This window comes from Rhinolophus hipposideros (genome assembly GCF_964194185.1).
Source record: "Rhinolophus hipposideros genome assembly, chromosome: 7".
Classification (NCBI taxonomy): Eukaryota; Metazoa; Chordata; class Mammalia; order Chiroptera; family Rhinolophidae; genus Rhinolophus; species Rhinolophus hipposideros.
Genome location: NC_138053.1, coordinates 25,201,058 through 25,223,365, shown reverse-complemented (window position 1 = coordinate 25,223,365; position 22,308 = coordinate 25,201,058). Strand labels below are relative to the sequence as shown.

The window sequence follows — 22,308 nt, the reverse complement described above, 5'->3', positions numbered from 1 at the left end:
AAGTCTTTTTCCCAAGAGTTTGGAAAGAGTGTTTTTTGCTGTGAATAGTAGAAGAAGAGATATAGGGGCTCAAAAGCTTCGTATAAAAATGTTAAATCAATGTCTTATTCTCTGTTTCACATTTAAAAGGACCCAGTAATCTAATTCCTGAGCATTTCTAGAATTCTGTGGTAAGAATTAGATTTCTTCTTATTGTCTTCTCCCATTGCAAATATGGATTTCAGATCTACCCAATCTTCTAAGTCAGTTACCATTTGTCCATTTGCTCCTAGATTCTAAAATTTAGTTGATATTATTTCTCCCTTTCTTTCTGTGGATATATACCTTTGTTTCTTTCCTGGTCACTTTAGAAGATATTTCTTAAGGAGTAAAGATAAATTCCATGGACTTATTTCCTATTCCACCTGTTTTAAAACAATACTTATTTTTGTCTTATATTTTTAAATAAAAATAAACTGCATTCATTAGGCCAAATACGTTTATGTGTTTATTTATTTATTTATTTATATTGGGGAGTATTGGGGAACAGTGTGTTTTTCCAGGATGCCAAGTCGTTGTTTTTTCAATCTAGTTGTGGAGGGTACAGCTCAGCTCCAACCCAAGTCATTGTTTTCAATCTAGTTGTAAAGGGCATAGTTCATTGGCCCATGGGGGAATCGAACTGGCAACCTCGTTGTTAAGAGCTTGTGCTCTAACCAACTAAGCCATCCGGCTGCCCCAAAAACCCTCTTTTTAAACTTCAGTTAACAGCACTTTTACAAAAGTCAGTTATGAAAGCATAGGTGTCAAAAGACTAAACTAATTCTGAAAGTAAATATCAACTCTACAATCACCCCTGGTATTTCTCTAGCTATTGTTTCTTAAAGTAGCAGGAATAAAAGGAGGCTTACCATATCTTTCAATGTAATATGCTTGCTTTGGACTTACGTTGTAGAAGAATTGCTCACAACAGACAAGTATCTACATGCAGTGCTGCCACTTCAAGACTAGCCTAAAAGAGGCGTGAATAAAAATGGCCTAGCAACACTTCATGCCCATCCCACCATTGGTCAGTGTAAGCCAAGCGAAACTTACTAAGTGAGAACTGGAATTTACTTTACAGTGCTTTATTTGCTTATGAACTTGATTTTCTAATATGAAGATTAGTGAATTCATTCTCTGAAATGTAAGAAGTCATGTCAGCATTTTTAGTCTTTTACCAAATAATTCAGTATTTAACTGAATTTATATGAATCTACATATACTTCCTATTTTTAGGCCCTTTGTAAATTGAGCATGTGCTCATCTTCATAAAATGACATGTGAGGAATAGTTTTTGTATTTATTTTTCATTTCCAATCAACTAAGGATCACATTTCTAGCACTGATTAGATTTTGTTGTTTTGTTAGTTTATCAATATAGCACAAAAGCTCTTAAGTGTAGGAAATAAATCAATAAATGAGAGAAAAATATTGGAGTTTGTTTACTGGTATTATCAGGAATGGGGTAGTGCTGAGAAGAGTTTAGTGCATGTTGGAGAAAAGTCAGGGGGAAAAAGACTAAAAGTAACACCTGTGAAGTAAGATTAAATACGGTGCCTAGAGTTATTTTAGCCAGAAATGAAATGTGATGTAATAACTATCTTTATAGATAAAAATTTATTGCGGAATATAATGACTAATTGCTGTTCATCTGCACTGAAAAGAAAAACTTCACTGTAGAAATAGAAAATAATATATATTTAACCAATACTTAGAATGATAGCCTAAAGGTTGATGGACAGGTATTAGAATGCTTGTCATGGGACATATGCTTGGAAAAAGGGCAGAGCTCTAAATGTAGCAATCTTCTCCGACATGAATGATGACAGATCTCGCCTTAAGGCAGAGGGCTGAGACCAGTTGGCTTCCACAGGTCCCTTCCAGATCTGTAATTCTCTGGGTCCCTTCTGTTGCTAGCCTTCTGAGGAGTGAACGGGAGTACCTGCCACAGCAAGTACCTGCCTTTTCGGGAGCTCCAACAGTGCCAGAGGAGGCAGCAGCAAAACAGCGTCTCTTCCAACAGAAGACTTCACTCAAAGGTGAGTCGGGTCAACGTGGACACAGGCGCTTTCCTTTCTTCCAGATTTCACGGGGTCCAGGCACAGGAGCCTTGGGGGATCAACAACCACAGCCACAAATATAAGCTTTGTTGGAGGGACGAACAAGAGATGGCTGGTTAGCTGCTGGTAGGTGGGAAGGACTCGCCACCAAGACACGCTCAAGGAGGGATGAGTTAAGCCAACAGCCAGGTCCCTTTCTCACCATCCTGCTGGGCCGCCCGCATCCATGTGCTCTTCGAGCGCGCGGAGCGCCCGCCACTCCCGCACGGAGCTCGCGTCCCACAGCGTGCGATCCCTTCCAGGCTCCCGGCTCCCGTGGGAGGGCGCGTGGGATGATGCTCTGGTCCTGTGCCCTCCCCAAGCTCCTGCATCCGGAGCCGCCCTAGCCGGCACCGCAGCAGCCACTGCTAGGGAGGGAGAAAGAAAAAAAGGAAGGGGGGCTGGAAAGGCTCAGCTGAAGGAGGAGGGGAGGTGGGGAGGGAAGCAGCGAAGGGGGAGGAGGGAATCTCTCTCCTTCGCTGTGCCTCCGCCTCGTCTCAGTCCGGCTGGCGGTGATACGGATTCTCCCTCCACACCCTCTCCCCGTTCCTCTCCCCCTTCTCTGCCCACCCTCCCTCCAGAGCGTGCAGAAAGGGAGCCGCAGCCGGAACGCCGGCCAGGGCGCTGGGGGAGGCGGTGGCGGTGGGCGTGTGCGTGTGTGTGAAGGGCACCACCTCTCGCTCCGGCGTTTGCAGGCGGCGGCGGGCAGCGGGGCTCCTCGCTCCGGCAGCAGCGGCGACCGCGGCAGCGGCTTCCGGAGTCCCGCCGCGAAGATGCTCAAAGTCACGGTGCCCTCCTGCTCGGCCTCGTCCTGCTCTTCGGTCACCGCCAGTGTGGCCCCGGCGGCCGGGAGCCTCGTCCCGGATTACTGGATCGACGGCTCCAACAGGGATGCTTTGAGCGATTTCTTCGAGGTGGAGTCGGAGCTGGGACGGTAAGGCGGTGGGCGGCGGGCTGGGGCGTGCGGGGGCGCCCCGGACCTGGTGGAGCCCGAGCCCGAGCCCTGCGCGCGGACTCGGGCTTCTGGGGAAGCCCGCCGCACGCACCGGGGGCTGTGCCTGCGAAAGAGACAGCTCTCGAGGATGAGGGAGCCGGCCTCCCTGCCCTTGGATTCTCCCCGCCGAGTGTCAGAGAGAGAACTAAGCACCATTCAAGTGCGAGGCGGGTCTTCCCCGGAGCGCGCCCGGGCTGCTGCAGCTGGGAGCGGCAGAGCAGCAACCTGGCTCTCTCCCACCCTTCCTCCTCCTTGCTGGCTGCCAGTTCCCTTGGGTGACAGCCCCCACCGCACCTGGGCCATGCTTTCCCAATTGGTGTCTTCGCTTAGAATTATAGCTTGCCAGAGTGTCTTGTTTGTCTACTAATTCTAGGGGTGGGAGCGGAGGGAAGGTGCCCCTCCAAATCATGGCAGAATTATTAAATTAGATTCTTTCCCCTTCCCCACAGCAAGCTCTCCAAAGCAAGTGGCACTAGAAACTAAACTCAAATACTAGCTTCCCTGCAGAGTCTGCTCAGGGTGAAGGGGGTGGGGGTGGGGGGATGAATCATTTAAGAGTTGATGGCAGAATAATGAACTAGTGTGGCTTTAAAGAAAAAACAGCACATGGGGTCCAGGCAGCGGTAATTAGAAGAGTTTTGCTGCTCTTCTTTCATGTGCTGGAGTGATTTATTTAAATTATTAATATGTATGCAAAAAGCCACCTCCCTGGGGTTGCAGAAATGTCCCTCATTCCTCCTTTGAAGATCCAAACAGGTAGGAGTTTTGCCATGTGAATGATGCCATAGGTTCTCATATTTTTATCCATTAAATTTTTTTTTTTCTTTCCCTTCCTTTACCTTCTTTCCTTTCTGTTCTCCATAGGTAAGGAGAGTTCTTTTCAACACTCATTTTAGATCCAGGCCCTTTATGATAGGGAATCTGAAGATGTCATTTCAACTGTTGACAAGTTAAAGCTTCTGTACTTAATACTTTGTAATTTCATTTTCCATTCTCTTTTTGCTGGAGTTTAGCTAACAGCCAATTTCTTTTTTAAGCCACCGGAGACCACAGGGCAGGATTCCGGACATTTCTACTAGTATTTAGTGGAAAGGTGTAAGGGTCACCCCCACCTCCGATTTGCCACTGTTATTAATGGTTTGTAGAGGACAGAAGGTCTATAAGAAGCAGAACTTCTGAATGAAAATTTAGCAGTTTGTCGCTATTTAAAATATTCCAAAATATTTGAGCATTAAATAATGTATACATAAACATCCTGATTCCATCACGTTTGTCAGCGTTCATCCGAAGGTCTGCTGTTGTATGCGTTCACTAGAGTGTTGAAAATGAAATGTCTCTTACCTTAAGGCTTGAAACCCATAATCGTATGATGAGCTGTAGTAGAGCAGTATAAACTTCTGATTAAAGAGATGATCTACTTAAAATTGTTTACTTGCTGTTTTAGAAACTGCTGCCTAGTAGAGGAAGTGCCTAATGTTGCTACAGGGACTGTCCCCCCACCAAACCCCATTGTTTTCTGAATAACGTTTACCCCAGATACTTCTCATTGGCTCTGACTTATCAGCACACGTTATCTTTATGAATAAGCTTCACCATCAGGAAACTCAAGAAATGTACTTAATTTAAGGGATGGGAAAGTGGTTAGACAAAAAATAAACTGCCAGGTGTACACATGTACGGAATGGTAGACTTCATAGGGAAAAGCTAAGGAATTTGAAGTTAATTTTTTTTAAAAAGCTTGGTATTATATTTTGCAATACATTTGGACAACAAATTAAATCAGTTATGTATTACTAAGACTCTCACTCTGCTACCTAGTTGTTTGATTATCTTGAAAAATCACAGAATTAAAATACTTTGTGAAAACTTAAAATTCTTACTTTTGCTGTTTTTCAGTAGTCGTGTTTTAAGTAGTTCTCTGTAGTAAGTTCTCAGTATTAAGATGGCAGTTGTTGCTTTTCCACGCCCCTTGAGACTTTGGTTGAGACTGAAACAATTGGTTGCAGGTCTTTATTTTCTTTACTCTGTCTGGGGCCAAATCTGCCTGAATCTAAGGCTGAAACATTTAACTCATTGGTAACACAGCTGTCATTAATATGTTAAGAGAACAATGCCCTAGGTGTTGTGTGTGCCGTTGTGGTTAGTTCCAGGGTGTAGACAATCCCCGCTGGATTAAGTAAATTTGTGAATAGTCATTCCTCTATTATTATAATTATGTATTATATATAATGTAACTATATATTATAATTATATGTTGTAAGCTACTGACTCATGAATTCAAGAACATTGGACATGTAGCCATTAAGGCAACACACCCTGATGATATTTGGGAATTTCAGGGAGCTAAATTCTCAAAGGCTATAACCGTTTGAAGTCCTTGGATGGTGCTGGCAGCAATGATCTACATACGTGTAGCCATTTACACCAGGGTACAGGTGATGGCTTTTTTTTGGTCAGGATGGGAGTGGGGATGAGGAGGATTATTTAAGAGTATCAGGCAAACTGATTACATTTTTCCAAACTTACATTTGAAAATACTGCTTCATTTAGAGAGTTTGTCAAAAAATTTACAAAAATGATGATACACCAACAAATTCAGTTCTACGTAAAAATATGAATTGGCCATGATTCTATTCAGTGCTCCATATCCTAGAGAGTGGTTGGTTCTTTGCCCAGTGATTTGAGAAACTGGCATTTCAATGGCTTTTCCAAAGGAGAAGGGAGCCTACCTCTGGTCCGGTCTCTGTCCAGTGGTTTGGCACAGGAAGAACAGAGTTTGGCATGGCCTGCTTTGTGGTGGAGACTTAGCCCTGTGCTAAGCCCTGTGCCCATGTTCTGTTTTCCGTTATTTCCCACCTTTTGTTTCTGTCTATTGTACAAGACTGAAAGAATGTTTGTAACAAAACTAGATGTATTCCCCACACACAAATTCAGTGAAACCAAATGAAAGATAATGAGGACAAAAGAAAAAGGGTGTGTTAAATTATTTTGGAATCAATTTTTTAAAAAAAAATTCCATTTCACTTAACTGCAGTTTCTTTAGGCTATTGACTTTCAATCATCCCACAAACCTGATCCACAATTTTAAAAATGCATTTCTATGGCAACCCCATTGAAGCATAATTATAGAAGAGCCCTTACTACATGTATGATTCCTTAGGAACCAAACAGATTTAGTGGTGAGACATGGGTGTGTATTTAAAATGGAAACAAGTTTCATAAAGCAATGTTTGTTCTTACTACCAACAATGTACTCTAATTTTCTTATTTTATGCTGTTTGATTTTATTCTGTTTCATTAAAAAATATTGGCTGAATCCATGTGATTACACATCCTGCTAATGGGTTGTGACTCAGTTTGAAAAGTGCTGTTTTAGGCTGTAAATTGCTGTCTGCCAGATTAAAGGACGAGACAGAGTCCTTTTGAAAAGTGCCCTGCAGACCAATCGGTAACATAAAGTTGTCTCCATTTGCAGAGCTCTGTAGAGAGAAGTTTTCCTGGTTATGTGTCCAAGTCATTATTGGGGTTCCCCTTTCAAACATTTAAAAAAAACCTGGTGTCTTCCCAAGATTTGCTGGGTGCACTACACTCTGGAATGGCTAAGGGGAGTGAGAGACTGGATCACGACACATTCACTATAGAGGGGAGGAATTCACATGCCTGAGCAGTGGTGTATTTCACTTGGTAAAGTATAATTCTGGCCCCAGGTAATAGCCAGCAAATGCTTCCTGTAAGGAAACATAAAAAGTATGTGTTTTCTAACACAAAGGCTTTAACCAGTGCTCCTGGCTGGTGGAATTAGATTCTTTCTTTTCCCTTTCCCTTTTCCCCTTAGCCAGTACGTCTCATGCCTTTGGTTTCCCCCCACACACACTACCATTTTGGGCCTCACAGGCTATCCAGGGGATACACTGCTGTCTCCAGATCTCCTGCCACGTACACATACTTAAGTATCTTAAGCTCTTTTGCCCACGGTATGTTTTTTTCTCTGACTAGGAATTAAAAATATAAGTTTGGTATCTCTTTTGTTCTCCGTGCACTCCAGTCTTTCTTGACTCAGGAGCAAGGTGGGATTGCAAGTGGGAGAATAGAAACTGGAGCTGCACAGGCTGTTTTCAGGAACACTGATTGTAAGCTCCCGGAAGGCAGTCCGTGGATTTGGCTGGTTCACTATTGTGTACTCATTGCCTAGCCCAGTGCTCAGTACTCAGCAGCTACTTAACAAATGATTTGAGAGTGAATGAATGATAATGAAATGGGCCAGGCACAGTGGGCATGCTCCCTTCCTCTTCTTTGAGATGTGGTCTCTGTTGGTCCTGATGTGATGATCTCAGTCCTAGTGACCCCAGGGAAAGGGAAGTCTGTGACTTGTTTGTTCTCTCCCTAAAACTTGTGTGACCGTGACCCTAATTTCACTCAGCAGTTGGTTTCCTTTCTTCACAGTGGGTGTATTGATAACTGCCACCTCTGTAGCTTGCAGGTGTTGAAAATAATGCTGCCTTTCTGTTGGCAGAGTGCTTTGTGTCTCTGAAATGAAAGGGATGCAGTTTCACCTTCACTATCATTTTACCACAAGCGTGTCAGAATTAGGAGTCAAATCAACCTGAACTTGAAGGCATGAAATGCCCCCTCGCTATACCAACCACTAAAGTTAATACATATTAATTCCTAAACTTGGAAATACACTCATTTTAAAGAGCCTTAAAGTTAAATGAAAGCTATGATATAATTTTAAGAACACACTATTTTCTCATATTTAAATACCGTTGCAAGGGTAAAAATAACTCCTAATTTGAAGACAAAAAAAAAAAAAAGACACAGGTGCCATCTGCTTCTAAACTGTGCTGGAGAACTTTACTTGGAAAAACAAAGAGAGAGAGAGAAAGAGAAAGAAAGCACTAACCACAAAATAGCTTCAAAGAACTTTCTTGTAAACACTTTACCCTCAGACATATGTGTAGATTATGTATTTGCACTGATATATTTGAGAATAAAGTGCTGAGTGATAGCCAAGTAAACTGTTTCAACTACTAGTTGTTTTAATTTTATGTTAATGATTTTGGAGGGGGGGTGACTAGCTTAAAAGGTAGTCCTCTTTAGACTCCCTTTTGGGGAAGCTAACATATCTAATAAAAATATTGAATTATTCAAATTTCAAGGTTAGGTTTATTCTGCAAAATATATTTAAGTGAATCAACGAACCATGTAATTCAGGCCAAAGAGTAACTACATGAATGCAATAGCAGCTGATTCAAGGTTGTACTCAAATTATATTAATCTTTACCTTAATTATTTTTCCCTATTTGATAATGTAGGATCACCTGAAAATTTCATAACTACAATGGTTTAATTAGGAAGTTAGATTTAAATATTGATAGCATAGTATTAGCACATAAAGGATATGGACTCTTTAATACAGTTCATTTTAAAAACTTCTAATTGCTAAATGGAGGGCAACACTTGTGGAGGCATGTAAATAGTGAAAGGTTTGGGTGGGGGACTTTCCTCAGTAATCTTATTAGTGGCAAAGATCAAATAAGTGCAGGAGCTGTGCTGGACAGAGGGTGATTTATAATGATGGACAAAGAATAGTCTATGTAGTCTTTACTCTTAGAGAAAGGGTTTCTCAGCCCTGGCACTATAGACATTAGAGGCCAGATAATTCTTCATTGTGGGACTCCTGCACATTGTAGGATGTTTAGCTGTGTCCCTGGCCTCTACCCACTAGATGACAATAGCAGCTGTCCTCCTCCTATCCCCATGTTGAGACAACCAAAAATGTCCCTAGACATTGTCAAATGTCTCCCACCCACTCACCGCCTTTCCTGCCTAGAAGCAGTCTCAGAAGCTTGAAGCTAGGCTTTTACATGATTTTCTTTGTTATGAAGATGGTTAACAACGGGGAGATTGATGGATTAAAATTATTTGACTTTATTGAATATCTGCTATACCCAGAAGTTTCTCCCATGTCTATGTAATGCCATTAAGATTGCTGTCATATGTGCATACCATCTATAATATAATTTGCTTAATATTTTTGTTTGTCACCTCATTTTTGTTCATCTAAATTTACTTATCCAGAATACTAATTTTTACTAAATTGAAAACCAGTATTCATGCCATAAATAGAACCAAATTGTAAAAATAAATTGCAATAAAACCAAAGCATTTGTATTAAATTGTAGCTAGAAATATTTGATGGCAGAAGACTCTCTAAGCCCGAGGATTGCCCCCTCTTTGTTAAAAAGGGAGATTATCAAAGATTAGCAGGGTTAAAACCACAGTAGCACAAACTGAGGTTTTCTTTTTAATGTAATCAGAACCACTGAAAAATAATTGACAAGATAATGATCTCATTTTTTGATTCCTTGTTATTTAATTCCATACTTTTGTGCCACCTACGGTCCTGTTACCGGCCTGACCTTTTGAATAAAGTATGAACTAGGCAATATATGTTGACAGTGTGTGTGAGTAGTGGGGCATGGGGGCTAGAGTATAAATGAATGTGATGAATATAATATTATTTGGCCTCCAATGTATAGTTTACTACTAATAAGGCATCAACAATAATTTTAATAAGAGATAAATCAATAACTAAAACAATATGAGATAGAGATAATAGAACCACCTCAGTCTTTATGATGTAGTGATAATTTCAACTGGGAGGAATGAGGTGTCTTCATGGGAGGGTTGGACCTTGAAATTTGGCAGGATTTTAACAGGAAGAGCTTTGCTGAAGGGGATACCAGGTGGAATGTACATTCTCAGAAAAGGCAAAAACTGACAGAAAAATGCAGGATACACATTTTATTTTGCAAACGTTACAAAATCTGAACGTTGTTATGGCAGATAAAGTCGGGAAGAAGAGTTGACGTCAGATCAAAGAAAGCATGTAAAAAAATGACTGTGTCTATATCAATTGAAAATAAAAGAAAATACCATTATGAGAGTGAAAGGTGACTGTAGAAGCATCTTGGGCTGAAGTTGTGGGACTCAGAACTTGCCATTAACCCATAAACCAGGGGGGTGGCTAAGACAGAACTTACCATGTCTGTTGAAAAAAAAAAAAACCCTCCTACAGCCTACGATGATACGATGAGATAAGAAAGGGCAAGTGTGGGATTGAGGGGACTGAGATCAGTTACCTCAACCTGGTAAAAAGCCCATAAAGGGACAGACAATATTTTAGGCTGTGGGGGCCATATGCTGTCTGTGACAACTCCCAGCTCTGTGATGGTTGAGTGAAAACAGCCATAGACAACACAGAAACAAAATGGAATATAGCACAGGGCTATATTCCAATAAAACTTTATTTATGACAGTGAAATTTGAATTTTATATAATTTTTACATCACAAAGTATGATATTTTTTTTCTTTTTTCTTTTTCTATTTATTATTTTATTTAAAAAAGTTTTTTTTAAGTGTCAAATCTATCCTTAGGTTGCACAGTGTACAAAAACAAGCAGCCTATAGTTTGAGGAATTCTCACTCACCTAGATCAGTCAAGCTAAAATTCTACTTCTCCTCAGTTACATGAGAATTTCAGGTTAAAATGATTTCAAGACTTCATTTATTCAAGGAACTGGCTTGAATCTCCTTTACACTTTGAAAATGTCAACCTGATATTAGTTTTTAAGGTGGGCACAACCTTTAAATACCTACTTATCTTTTGTGTATGTCTATTGAAACTGTAGCAGTTACAGTTCTTACCCATGTAGCATGTTAGCTAGCTCCATTCATATTTATGTGTTTGAAAATGGACAAGCTTTACATGAAGTGTGTTTAAGTGATTACTATCAGTGTTCACATACAAAGACTATTGGAGGGTAATTTATTTTTTATAAAATAAATAAATAGTTTCATGTTGATTGTTCTATTATATCTGAAATGACAGTTACAAAATTAATTACAAAAGAGTATGCGAAAAAATTATCAATAAAAGATTAGTCTCTAACTAGTAAAGTTTAATTAATTTTTCTGTTTTCTAATATAGTACCTGCATATTGAGTAATCCTCCTCTATGCCATGCATATATCTCAGATGGACTAATTACAATCCTTAAATCGAGACTCAGTTTAAATAAGCAATCTCTTGAAAAACTAAATTGTTCTTTTTTTATTTTGAATAGATTTTAGCAATAAACTAAAGCAGTCACTTATATTTTGTCTAAAGCTGGGATCTCCAAAATTCAATGTCCCTATCCAGGGTGTGTATAATAATATAGTGGAGTGTTAGAAGAAAGTATTAGAGAACCTTTTCTTTCTCTAAGTTTTGCTTTTAATTTTTGTTTTTGGCTGTTTTGAAAAGCATACTCCATGTTGGTTCAGTACTACATGTATAGCCATTAAAGGTACATAAGTATACATAATGAGAGGAACATGTATTCGAAACATCTTGTTGGGTGATTACTGCATCAAAGAATGGTAGTTATAAGTGGACACTTGAATAAGCTTCTTTACTTAAATAACATTCTACGTTATGAAAATGATTTAAAAGCAGATATGTAGATCAAAATGCAAACAAAAAAGAAATCATACTGTGAGGTGTGTCTGTGCACAAAGGGGAAGTGGGTACATATGTGCACTTGTTATGCATTTTAAGATAACCTGATGAAAAGTTTTGATAAGAGCTTACTGCCATTGTAACCAAAAAAGTCACAAGACAGAAAACAAAAAAGAAAAGAAACACAGCTTGCTCATCCAGCAGAGGGTTAAATGAATTTTCTTTTTCTTTGTTGTTGAACTCAAAATTCATATAATTTTACAAGAACCTCAATTTTAACATGCCTAACTTACTTCATGGCAAATTTTGACAACTCTATCTTAGGCAGATGACTGCTTTTATCTGAAGTGTCTGGTAGTCAATGCTTGAAGAGTTGTGGGCATTAGGGCTAGGATGTTGAGTTGAGCCCTGTTAACAAATTCATTGTCATCACTTAATTACTTCTTAAGTCATGCTTCAGGGTGATATGGTTGAAAAATTAACCAGGTACACAAATATTTCTTAAAAAATAAAAAGGGTTAGACTTGAACAATGCTCTGATTGGAATGGTCTGCTACAAAGGTAATGGATATAACATGTTCTTAAACTATTTTCTCTACCAGTTTGTAGTAGTATTCTTTGTTAAAAGTGCACTTTCTTTGATTTATGTCACGATTATAGATAGAATTTGACAAATATTACAAACCAGAACAAAGAAGAGTAGGGAATAGCATATCTGTAATTATGTTCATACATTCATTGCTACCTACAATGCAGCATTTGAATGATTTCTCCTTACTTTAAGTCCTGTGGACTGTTTAATAGAGACCTTTGCTTGGATTTTACCTTTCATTGCTCTTTTTATCTTGGTCTGCCTTACTTGTACTCTCTTGAAGGGACACATAGTTAGTTAGTGACTATTTTACCTTAGTGAGTGACAACCTTCCGTTTAGGACTGTAACAGACAAACAAAATTGTTTTTTAGTTGTGACAAATAATCAGTCCAAGTTTGATCTTTGACAGGATGTAAATATACTGCTATCTATTCATTAAAGTGAATCTTAACTATTTTTTAAAGCTCCCTGTCAGGACAATGAGGAGAAAATAAGAGTATGTTGTTAAATGTGACTAAATTCAAAATATGTAATTCAGTGAATCAGCCTGGCTTAGAATGTTCAGTCATAGCAGGCCTCTAAAGATTTCTTGTGTGAGTGGAAATATTTTTAATAGTTCCTACAGGACTCTGGATCCTTCCTCCTCTTTCTCCCTCAATGTGAACACATAAGCTAATAAAAATATTCAATGAGGTAAACTCTTGAGAAGCTCTCCTGAGTGTAACCTGTCACTGAAAGCAAACTTAAAACATAATAAACAAAGCTTGTCTTGTGTATGCGTGACGCATTAGTGAAACCAAAACCTGAGGAAATTATCAGGGTAATCCATAGCAAACCAATACAGTTCTTTTATATCTTGAGATACTAAGGAAATGGATTGTCAGGACTGAGCTGAGGCCCTAGGGAGCAGTTGAGGTTCTGCCCCTGGCCAGGAGGGGGCAGCAGAGCGTTGGTCCCGGCTTGAGGGGGCAGGTAGTGGGGGGGAATGAGCCTGAGGAAGGAAGCCCTAGGGCAAAGGGAGAGTTGGGGAAGGCAGCTAGCTAGTCAGGACTGCCTCAAGGCTGGGGCAGCAAGCAGGCCATTCTGGCCTGTTGAGTTGGTGGGTGTAAAGGAAGATTGCTGAGTAAGGCCGGGCTATTGCAAGAACTGAATGAGATGATACAGGATGCCGGCAGGAAATCAGGCAAGATAAAATTGCTACTTGATGGCTGTGTCCCTTTGGGCATAACACTGAACTTCACTCAGTCTTATTTGTCAAATGAAGATTATGGTAGTAAATCCTCCCCAAGGTTGCTATGATGATGAAATGAAACACTTAAGTATGTAAAAACCCTTAGCTCCAGAGCTGGCACATAAGCTTAATATTCCCCAGACAGGGCACAAGGTGGGAGACAGAAGATAATGATTCTGAATTGGGTAGCTATAGGGGGAATACTAAGTCCAGTGTATGCCGCCCTTTTAGCAATCTGACACCAATTGCCTGCCAGACCCATTCCCTACCACTTTTGATTACCAGCATGGAGTGTTTACCAGGAGCTTGGTATTGGGTTTTGCTGTTATTTGTGTATTGCTGAACAAGGTGATCATTACCAGAACCATTTTTCAGATAAGGAAGCTGAGGCTCAGAAAGGTGAAGCAGCTTGTGAAGCTTGCACAGCTGGGGATGGGAGCAGAGCTGAGATTCAAGCCCAGGTTTGTCAGACTCCAGTGCTTTTCTCTTCCCACTCTACCTGCCTTGGCCTCAAGGAGCCCTCAGGGATCCTCACATCTCAGTGGTGTTGTGCATGAAACTCTTGGACTGAAATGCCCTCGTCCTTCTAATTCCTCCAGGATAGTCATCCTGACTCCCAGGCAGAAGGTTTCTCCCACCTCCCTGCTCTCGTATTTCGTGTGTTTATTGTCTTACAGGTAAATGCTTTGTGGTCTTTACCACTAGAGCATCGGCCCCTCGGGCAGAGGAACCTCGCATCTTATCCATCTTTTGTCCCCATTACTGAGCCTATTCTTCAGCCTACTACTGCCTGTCCCTCAATAATAAATGTTTGTGGAAGAGTGCTTAAAAATGTTTTATAAATGTTTGTGGAATAGTAAGTAAATGAATAAATGTGAGGTGAACAGCTGCAGGAAAATCAGTAGGACTTAAATCTCTCTTTCTTCAGGGTGTTTTCCTTACATAACCCTTTGCTAAATCAGCACACTGTGAAATTACTTATTCAAAGCCTGGGGCCCTCCGGAATGTAAGCTGTTAGGGGCAAACCTCTGTCCCTTTGTACTCGGCTGTGTCCCCAGCACCTAGACAACACCTGGCATGCAGTGAGCACTCAGTAAATATTTGTTGTGTAAGTGAGTCAGTTGTACCAGCGGGGCTTCTGCAATTGAAAGTCCTTTGGAACCCAAAGGGCTCTTTCATCAGTCTATTCTCTCTTACAGGGCCTCTTTTCTGAATGATGGGAATAGTATGAATTCTGTGATTGAATCACTTAGCTCTAAGTTCCCTTCTAGCTACAAGTATCTTCTGTTTTTCTTCTAATTGAATTCTCTGGATCATCACCTTAGCTCTTTACTGTGTGTTCAGGAGACAGAGCAACTGTTAGAGTAAGTGGGGCTCTAAGCTTCAAAGGCTTTGTAAATATGTGGAAAGATCCTTGAATAATTTTCATTCTTATTTTGTGCTTTTCAAAAATGTGTCACCTCTTTTTAGAAACATATACTCATATTTGCTCATTTTTACTTCCTTTAATAGACCATACAAATGCTGGCAATAGCTGTGGATATCTAGGACAGGATTTAGCAAGAAGGGATATTTCCTAACTTTCCCCAGTCCTTTAGTTTTGTTTCTGAAAGGGGTCATTCTTTTTTAGAAAAGCTTGACTTATGACGTGTTTGTGCCAGTGTAATCTATTAGCAGTGTCCTGTAACATATGCCTTGGCCTGACCACAGTGGGGAAGGAGGAGATAAGGAGAGGATCATGAAGGCGAGAAGAACAGAGACGGTCCGCTCTGTGTCTATCTTTATTTGGGGATGTTATTTAAAAACCATCTATTGAGATGTCTAATTCTTTAATAAAATAAAAAAAAAGAATCCCTCCTTGACTTAACTTCCAAGTAGAGTCATTAACTTTATGTTCATGATTTTGATGTACTGTCAAAATAATTATTCTGGAAAATCTGTATGTCCCCATCTCTATTTTGACAATAGAAACCAGGGAAGGATGGTTAAAGAAAAGCTGTGTGTAGGAAGAAAAGGGGCAGAGACAGGGCTGAAGGGCAGAAAGAAGGCCACTCTCCACCCAGGTCTACTTCTTGCTTTCTGAGTCCAGTTACATCTCAATCCATAAGCACCTCTCTGTCCCTGCCTGATTTCTCCCCGTTTCCCTTGTCCCACCAGAGACCAGCTCCTTGCCATGTTCCTGTATCTCCCCTGTTGTGGCCTTAATGTTTGTGTTCCTCCCAAATTCTTATGTTGAAGCCCTAACGTCTGTTGTGATGGTATTTGGAGATGGGCCATTTGGAAGTGAATTAGGATTAGATGAGGTCATGAAGGAGAGCCCTCATGATGGGCTCTGTGCCCGTAGAAGAAGAGACAACAGAAAGCTTGTTTGCACACGTTTAATCTCTCTCTCTCTCCCTCTCTCTCTCTCTCTCTCTCTCTCTCTCTCTCTCTCTCTCTCTCTCTCTCTCTCTCTCACAGCAATAAGATAGAGGTCTGAAAGCCAGAAAAAGAGCTCTCACCAGAATGTAGAATGCAACCATGCTGGCCCCTGATCTTGAACTTCCATCTTCCAGAGCTGTGAGAAATTAAATTTCTGTTGTTTAAGCCACGCAGCCTCTGATATTTTGTCCTGGCAGACCGAGCTAACACATCCTTATGCCCTTCTTCCGCACTTTGATATCTGTCTGACGTCAGTCATAGCCTCAGAATCTTCCTGCTGTGTCTCAAAGGCTAACCTGAGTTCATCTGTGCCAATGTGGCAAGCAGAATATGAAGGAAGAGATGCGGTTTTCATTTCCCAGATGCCCACCATTGTCCTTTTGCCAGATGTTGAGGAATGTAGTCCAGAGACCTACTTCATGGAGAGTACAGCCCCTACATTGGGTTTATCCAGGATGGCTGGAGCTGACTCTGAGTTTTTCTTCTTTCTTTCTTTCTAGTTAATTAATTAATTAATTAATTAATTACAAGAAGGCTCCCTAGCACAGTACCTCCCTGCTGGACCCTAGGCTGCGACGCTTCTTCTGTGGTCACACTTCCCTCCCACTAGTCTGCCTTCTAGGCACTACCTCGGTATCCACGATGCATCCATACCTGTTGGCTTGCCAAATGCCAGTGCCTGCCAGCTCCCAGCATATTATTTCCTCAGCAGCTGGCACAGGATTTTTTTGTTGCCAACTGGAAGCTCAGCTATTAAAAAATAAAGGTTGGCCCATCTTGAATATCACATGTTTCCATCAGGATTTGGATCTGTATTCTGGCACACCTCACATCATCCCTCGGGCACTTCTCTCAGGAGCAAGAACCCAGTGTTCTTCTGGGTATCTGGCCACATTTTCACCTGCTTATTCCAAATGCAGTTTCTAGCCTTGAAAAACCTGTGATGCTTATGATTAGTTGAGGGCCAGTTTACCAACATCTTACTTGGTCTTATTGAATTTAGTAACCTGTTAAGTGTTTCATTAGCGCTTGGTTGACTTCTGTAATAGTTGGTGTCAATTTCATATCTTAGGTGGTAAATTCTCAATAATAAAGGTCATTTTTCGCAAGTTAATGAATAGCTAACATAATACTGACACATGCATGTTTACTGCATGACTTCGCATTAGCACGAAGTGATCCAAGAAAAGAGATCTTAATATTTGTAAATATTTGACTACTGGTCTTCATATTTCACATTCCAAAAAGAATGTGTGGTATCATAACCTTGAGGTTTTCCATATCTTCAGACAAAAGGACAGTTGGAGTAGTTTAAAATAACTGCTATAGGTGTGTCTTTCTGTGTAATTTTTACAGTTTGCTTGGCTTCTAAGAAGGGTGTTAAAATTAGAAAATATTAATCATTTTGTAGCATTAAGATCTTATTTGCGCTACTTTAACTCTTTGTCATGACTTTATTATTTTTTTATTCAAGATAATATATTCTTCACTGGAAAGTAAAATAACCAGACCCAGAATCACTGCAACTTGGCTGTGATTCAGAAATAAAGAATAGAGTCCTGGAAATCATTAAAATATGTAAATATATATATTACCATATATATATGGAAGTATTTTTAAGAAGTTTGTAGTCTGTGTACACTGATAAAGAAAAACATATGACCTAGAATAGATTCTTATATTTAAATGATGTCATTACTAGCCATACCTAAAAAATTGTATTTTTCTAACTTGGTACCTAAGTGGTAAAATAAAGATTGGCTTCTGGTTTCATCATAAGTTTCATTAGTACTTGCTATTAATTGTCTTAGTCTCTCTTCTGATGAAGGGATTTCTTTTTAGCACTTAAGAAAACAAATTAATAAACTTTGAGGAAGGTGTTAGTGAGGTAGGTATAGTTAGGAAGAAAGGGGAAAATCCAGAGACCGGATGACTTAGGATATGCCTTACCTGTGTCATTCAGACAAAGGGTATTAATTCTAGAATGGTTTTCTCTAAAGGAGGAGGCATTGTACATGGTTGGGTATTTCAGTCTTTCAAGATGTCTGCTGATTCCAAGATTCTAGAAATGTGTTGGCTGTAGGCTGACGCTAAGAATAAGAACTGGGGCTGCCGTCCACGTAAAATGAACCTATGATTCCAGCATATATTAATAGAACCTCCAGTGGCAACTATGGTGGTATAAAAATACATTCCGACTCTGGTACCTATTAGCTGTCTATTGTTAATGAATTTTTTAAACTGTAATGAGCTTCACTTTCCTCATCTGTAGAATGAAAATACGAGTGCCTTTCTCACAGGATAATTGCAAAGATGTGAGAAAAATAAATTATGTGGCTGTCTTAAGCAAAACAGTTGTGCACACTGCATGAGATTTTTTTATTTGAATAATAATAATAATAACAACAAATTTTTAACTATTAACTCCAGACTATTCGGATTTCATCAGCTTTTCCATTAATGTCCTCCTTCTCTTTCAGGATCCAATCCAGGCATCCACACTGCATTTAGTTGTCATGTGTTTTCTGCCTTTTCTGATATGTTATGGTTTCTCAGTCTTCCCTTGTTTGTCCATGACCTTGACAGTCTCAGGGAGTACTGACCAGGTATTCTGTAGAATGGGTTGGCCTGTTGTTTTTCACATGATTAACTGGAGTTATAAGTTTGGGGAAAGAATACCACAGAGGTGAAGTGCCCTTCTTGAGCCATCAGGGGTACGTGATACCACATGATATCGCTGGTGATATTAATCTTCATCATTTTGTCACAGTGGTGTCTGCCAAACTGCTCCACTGTACAGTTATTCTTTGTACCATTCCCTGCTCTGTCTAGTTTTTGGAACTGAGTCACCAAGTCTAACCCACTCTTGGGAGGGAGGGTGATTAAGCTCCACCTCCTACATATATTATTTACAGTTTGTTTTTTTTGAACAAACGAAAAAAAATCTTTCATTATATACAGAACTAAAATGAATCTATGCAGATTATAAAAATTACAACTACTTTACCCTTTTGTCTTCTTCATTAATATATATTTCCTAATATATATTCAAAAATGATAATGCTTTCAAGATAAGCAAGATCATTTTTATCAGTAATTTCTCTGAAAAGAGGGGGAAAGAAACCTAAGGTATAACCGTACAGAGAAGCAAGGCAAACTATGAGTATGAAGCAAAGAATAATCACTCTATTTTCCAAGAAGAAATGTGTGACTTTAAAATAGCAGGCTGCCTAATTAATCCAGACAGTGGGGAAAGCAGGATGAGGCAGGAAATAGCAGCTGGGACTAAATGAACAGGGAAGTTTCTCTTCTGATTTCTCACAGAGTATAAAAGTAACAAAAGACTACTCATTCCCAGTGCAAAGTCAATAAAGAATAAGATGGAAAACTTATCCCTTACTACATTCCACTAACATTTTACCTATAAAAACGAGAATAAATGTACTTCCACCTCAAATGATTTAAAAATGATCATACTTTAAACCAATCTTTTAACTATAACAGTAATATTCCATTCTAAAAGAATGGTCTGAGAAGGGAGAAAGCAGGTAGCTATTTTAAGCTCCATGTAAGTTAAATCTTTTACTCATGTAATAGCTTTCAGCTATCTTTTAAGTACAGAAACATTTCCTCTTGAATTATCCAAACTCTGATGCGAAAGATGAAGTCGCACTCATTGCACAGATGTACAAACAAAGGCAGGAAAAAGATGAAGTGACTTATAAGTTATGCCATTACAAACTGGGCACAAAGAGTAACCTGCTCCTCTATAAATGTGTTATAGATACACTAATAAATATCAGTGAAGTAATTAAATACTAAATGTGGTCTTATCTGCTACATAAATTAATGTGGAAGGGGAGACACTTGACCAAAAGTACTTAAAATAAAACTTCTTAATCCTTTTTTCTAGAGATTCCTTAAATTCCATTTTCAACTTTTTTCACTAATTTACACAAGACACATTACCATTTAGTATGTAATATTAAAGTTTCGAAACTGGTCCACCAGTGAGATGAGAAGCCCTAGGAAAAAAGCCATCCTGGTGAGGAGGATAACAGAGGGGACAGGAAAATGGGGTGGGGGGGCGGGTCCTTTATGATGTACTTTAGCCACTGATTATGGAACCATCCACCTCCAGACTTTTTCTCCTGAGAGATAACTAAATGTCTTTGCTTGTTTAGACAACAAAAAAAGAAAAGAAAAAAAAGAAAAAAGAAAAGAAACTGGTCACAAACTTTTGTGTAGGATTCATCAAAAACTATTTTTTTCTTGAAACAAAAATGGTTAAAAACTTGGGTTTTCTAAAGAGATTTGTATGAATATGGAGCTCCTAAGATACCCAAAGCTGGAGTATCTGGAATCATTTCGCTGCCTGTAGTCTTCAGCAAGATCACAAAGTGCTTAAAAATTCTTTGACTCTTTCAACCAGACTGTGGTGTTTGCCTCGAAAGTCTTTGTTAACATCCAATGTTAAGATAAACACTTTTTGTAGATAATTAAAGCTGGTTTTTAGTGTTCTGGGCAGGAGCCAGCTTTCATGCTTATACTGAAGCTTCTCTAAATAGTCAAGAGGAATATTTGTTCTTCATTTCTTCCCCATGAATATATTCTACTCATGCATTTCTCTGGAGTGGCTCAAAGATAAATGATTCCATCCAGTTCAAGGCTTTGGCCTAACTGGTTATTCATCCAGCCATACCAGTCTTGATAAATTGTCCACTCTGTTTCATTCATGCAGTCCGATTCATACAAATTAGATGCAAAAATATACCTGTCATTATACATGGATTGTTAAAAAAATAATACAGGTATCTCTGCATCTTCGAGCTTGACATTGAGAAAGGCGAGCTGAGCTCATATTCGACTAAGGCAGACATATGATAAAAGACCATCGTTCAGGTTTCTCATGCGTCATCTGAAGAACATTCCCACCACTTGTCAGTTCCTGAACTTCATCTTGAATACTTTGAACACTGCACCATCTGGCAACAGGCTCAGGAACCGCTTTCCCAGTCCTCACAGACTTGTTTAAAGATATTCACAAATATTGACTTCCTTGCATCAATGTTTCCATCAATGGAAATTTTCTTGATGCGTGTCCCCTCTCAGAGCTGGTCTCAGGAGATAGGCAGCTCCTCTTGGGTGAGGTGGCCATTCTTCATGTTGTTGTACCCCCGAGCAGGTCAGGCAGGGAGGACTGGGAAGTAGCCACAGGCTCCTAGGCCACGACTGTCCCCCAGTGTGGTCTGCTATAGTTCTTCTGTAAGGAAGATTTGTGAGATGTTATTTGTTCACTAATAAATTCTTATGTGTATATAAAGTGATGGAACATCTTAAATCATTTTCCAAAATTATTGGAAAAATATCCTGTCACCATAAATACAATGGGGAATGTACTAGACAATGAGAAAGTTTGGTAGAAGAAGCTGTGGCTGGAATCTTGTGCTTAGACAATGGAGCATATTGGAGATGAGGACAGGAGAGAGGCAGAGAAATGCACAGATAGATAATGGTTCTCTCCTGTGTTCAAAAAAGGACACTGATGGGAGTATGTCAACCCCCAAATTGTAAAATCACCAAACATATTGTGATTGTATCTTGTGCCTGTATCTACATGACTAAAGTGTTTGTATATCATTTTTAAGATTCAGACTCAGCTTTTCAGGAATGTAGAGTAGATAGCACCTTATAAATCAACCAGTCCCGTGTTTCTTTGTGCAAGTGAAGAAACCTAAAAACAGAGAGGACACATGTCTTTCCTAGGACTCCAAAGTTCATTAGTAGTAAAAACGAGGACAGAACCTTGGTCTTCTGCACTTCGGCGCTGTGGCACGCTTCCTTTCTTCACAAGTGCCATTTGTAGAAACCTACGCTTAAAAATCAATCCTGGCTCTTCCTCCTAAAGCTTTCCTAGGTTATTTCAGAATACAACATTTCTTATCAAAGGAATGGATTTGTCAGCTCAGGTGACTGAAGTCCTGAGGTTATTCAGGTTTTACATGTGGTTTGACTTGGACTGCTTGTTTATTTCTCTGCCTTTCTTTCAACTTTGCCTTCTCGGGGTGTCAGCTTTGTCCTCATGCCGGCTTTCCTCCTGGTCACAACATGCGGCAGTTTGAGTCCTGATGTTGGCAACTAACCATCATCGTTCAGGACTGTAGGGATCCTCACTTCCTTCTATTATTTAATAAAGCAGAACCATCAGGGTGGTCAGGGGGATGTCTGCGCACTGGTTGACTTAGACCAGTATTACCACCATACCGAACAGGTCCTGGAGACAAAGGGGAAGAGATTACAAGGTTTGGTTTATGCCAGTCAGGGTCTACTTTTAGGGCTTTAGCAATTTCTGCTTGTGGGTGTGTGGGTGCTGGTAGGGAAGATACGGAGCAGCAACTAACAATATTTATTACATCCCTAAATTAAGTGGGGTTCCAGCATACAGC

At 39.8% G+C, this 22,308-nt stretch overlaps 1 protein-coding gene, 1 long non-coding RNA gene and 1 pseudogene across 4 annotated transcripts in view; 1 reads left to right on the top strand and 2 right to left on the bottom strand.

The window, feature by feature from the left end:
- Window positions 1-505: 505 nt before the first annotated feature.
- Window positions 506-3,352, bottom strand: LOC308499572. The gene is made up of 3 exons (XR_013993607.1): window positions 2,795-3,352; window positions 2,284-2,488; window positions 506-2,165 (listed from the first exon to the last, which is right to left on the bottom strand). It is a non-coding gene; the product is annotated as an uncharacterized lncRNA (long non-coding RNA).
- Window positions 1,953-22,308, top strand: part of CAMK4 (calcium/calmodulin dependent protein kinase IV) — a 193,544-nt gene continuing 173,188 nt past the window's right edge. Inside the window, exons 1-2 of one of the 2 annotated variants that reach the window (XM_081053187.1) lie at window positions 1,953-2,060; window positions 2,816-3,054. In XM_081053187.1, coding sequence (XP_080909313.1) covers window positions 2,894-3,054 — 161 coding nt within the window. In that variant the 5' untranslated portion in view covers window positions 1,953-2,060; window positions 2,816-2,893. Of the gene's footprint in view, window positions 2,061-2,619; window positions 3,055-22,308 lie in introns of those variants that run through there. The other variant, XM_081053188.1, reaches the window with a different exon arrangement.
- On the bottom strand, window positions 20,256-21,020 carry LOC308499791 (deoxycytidine kinase-like; annotated as a pseudogene). The gene has a single exon. The product of its transcript is annotated as a deoxycytidine kinase-like (transcript).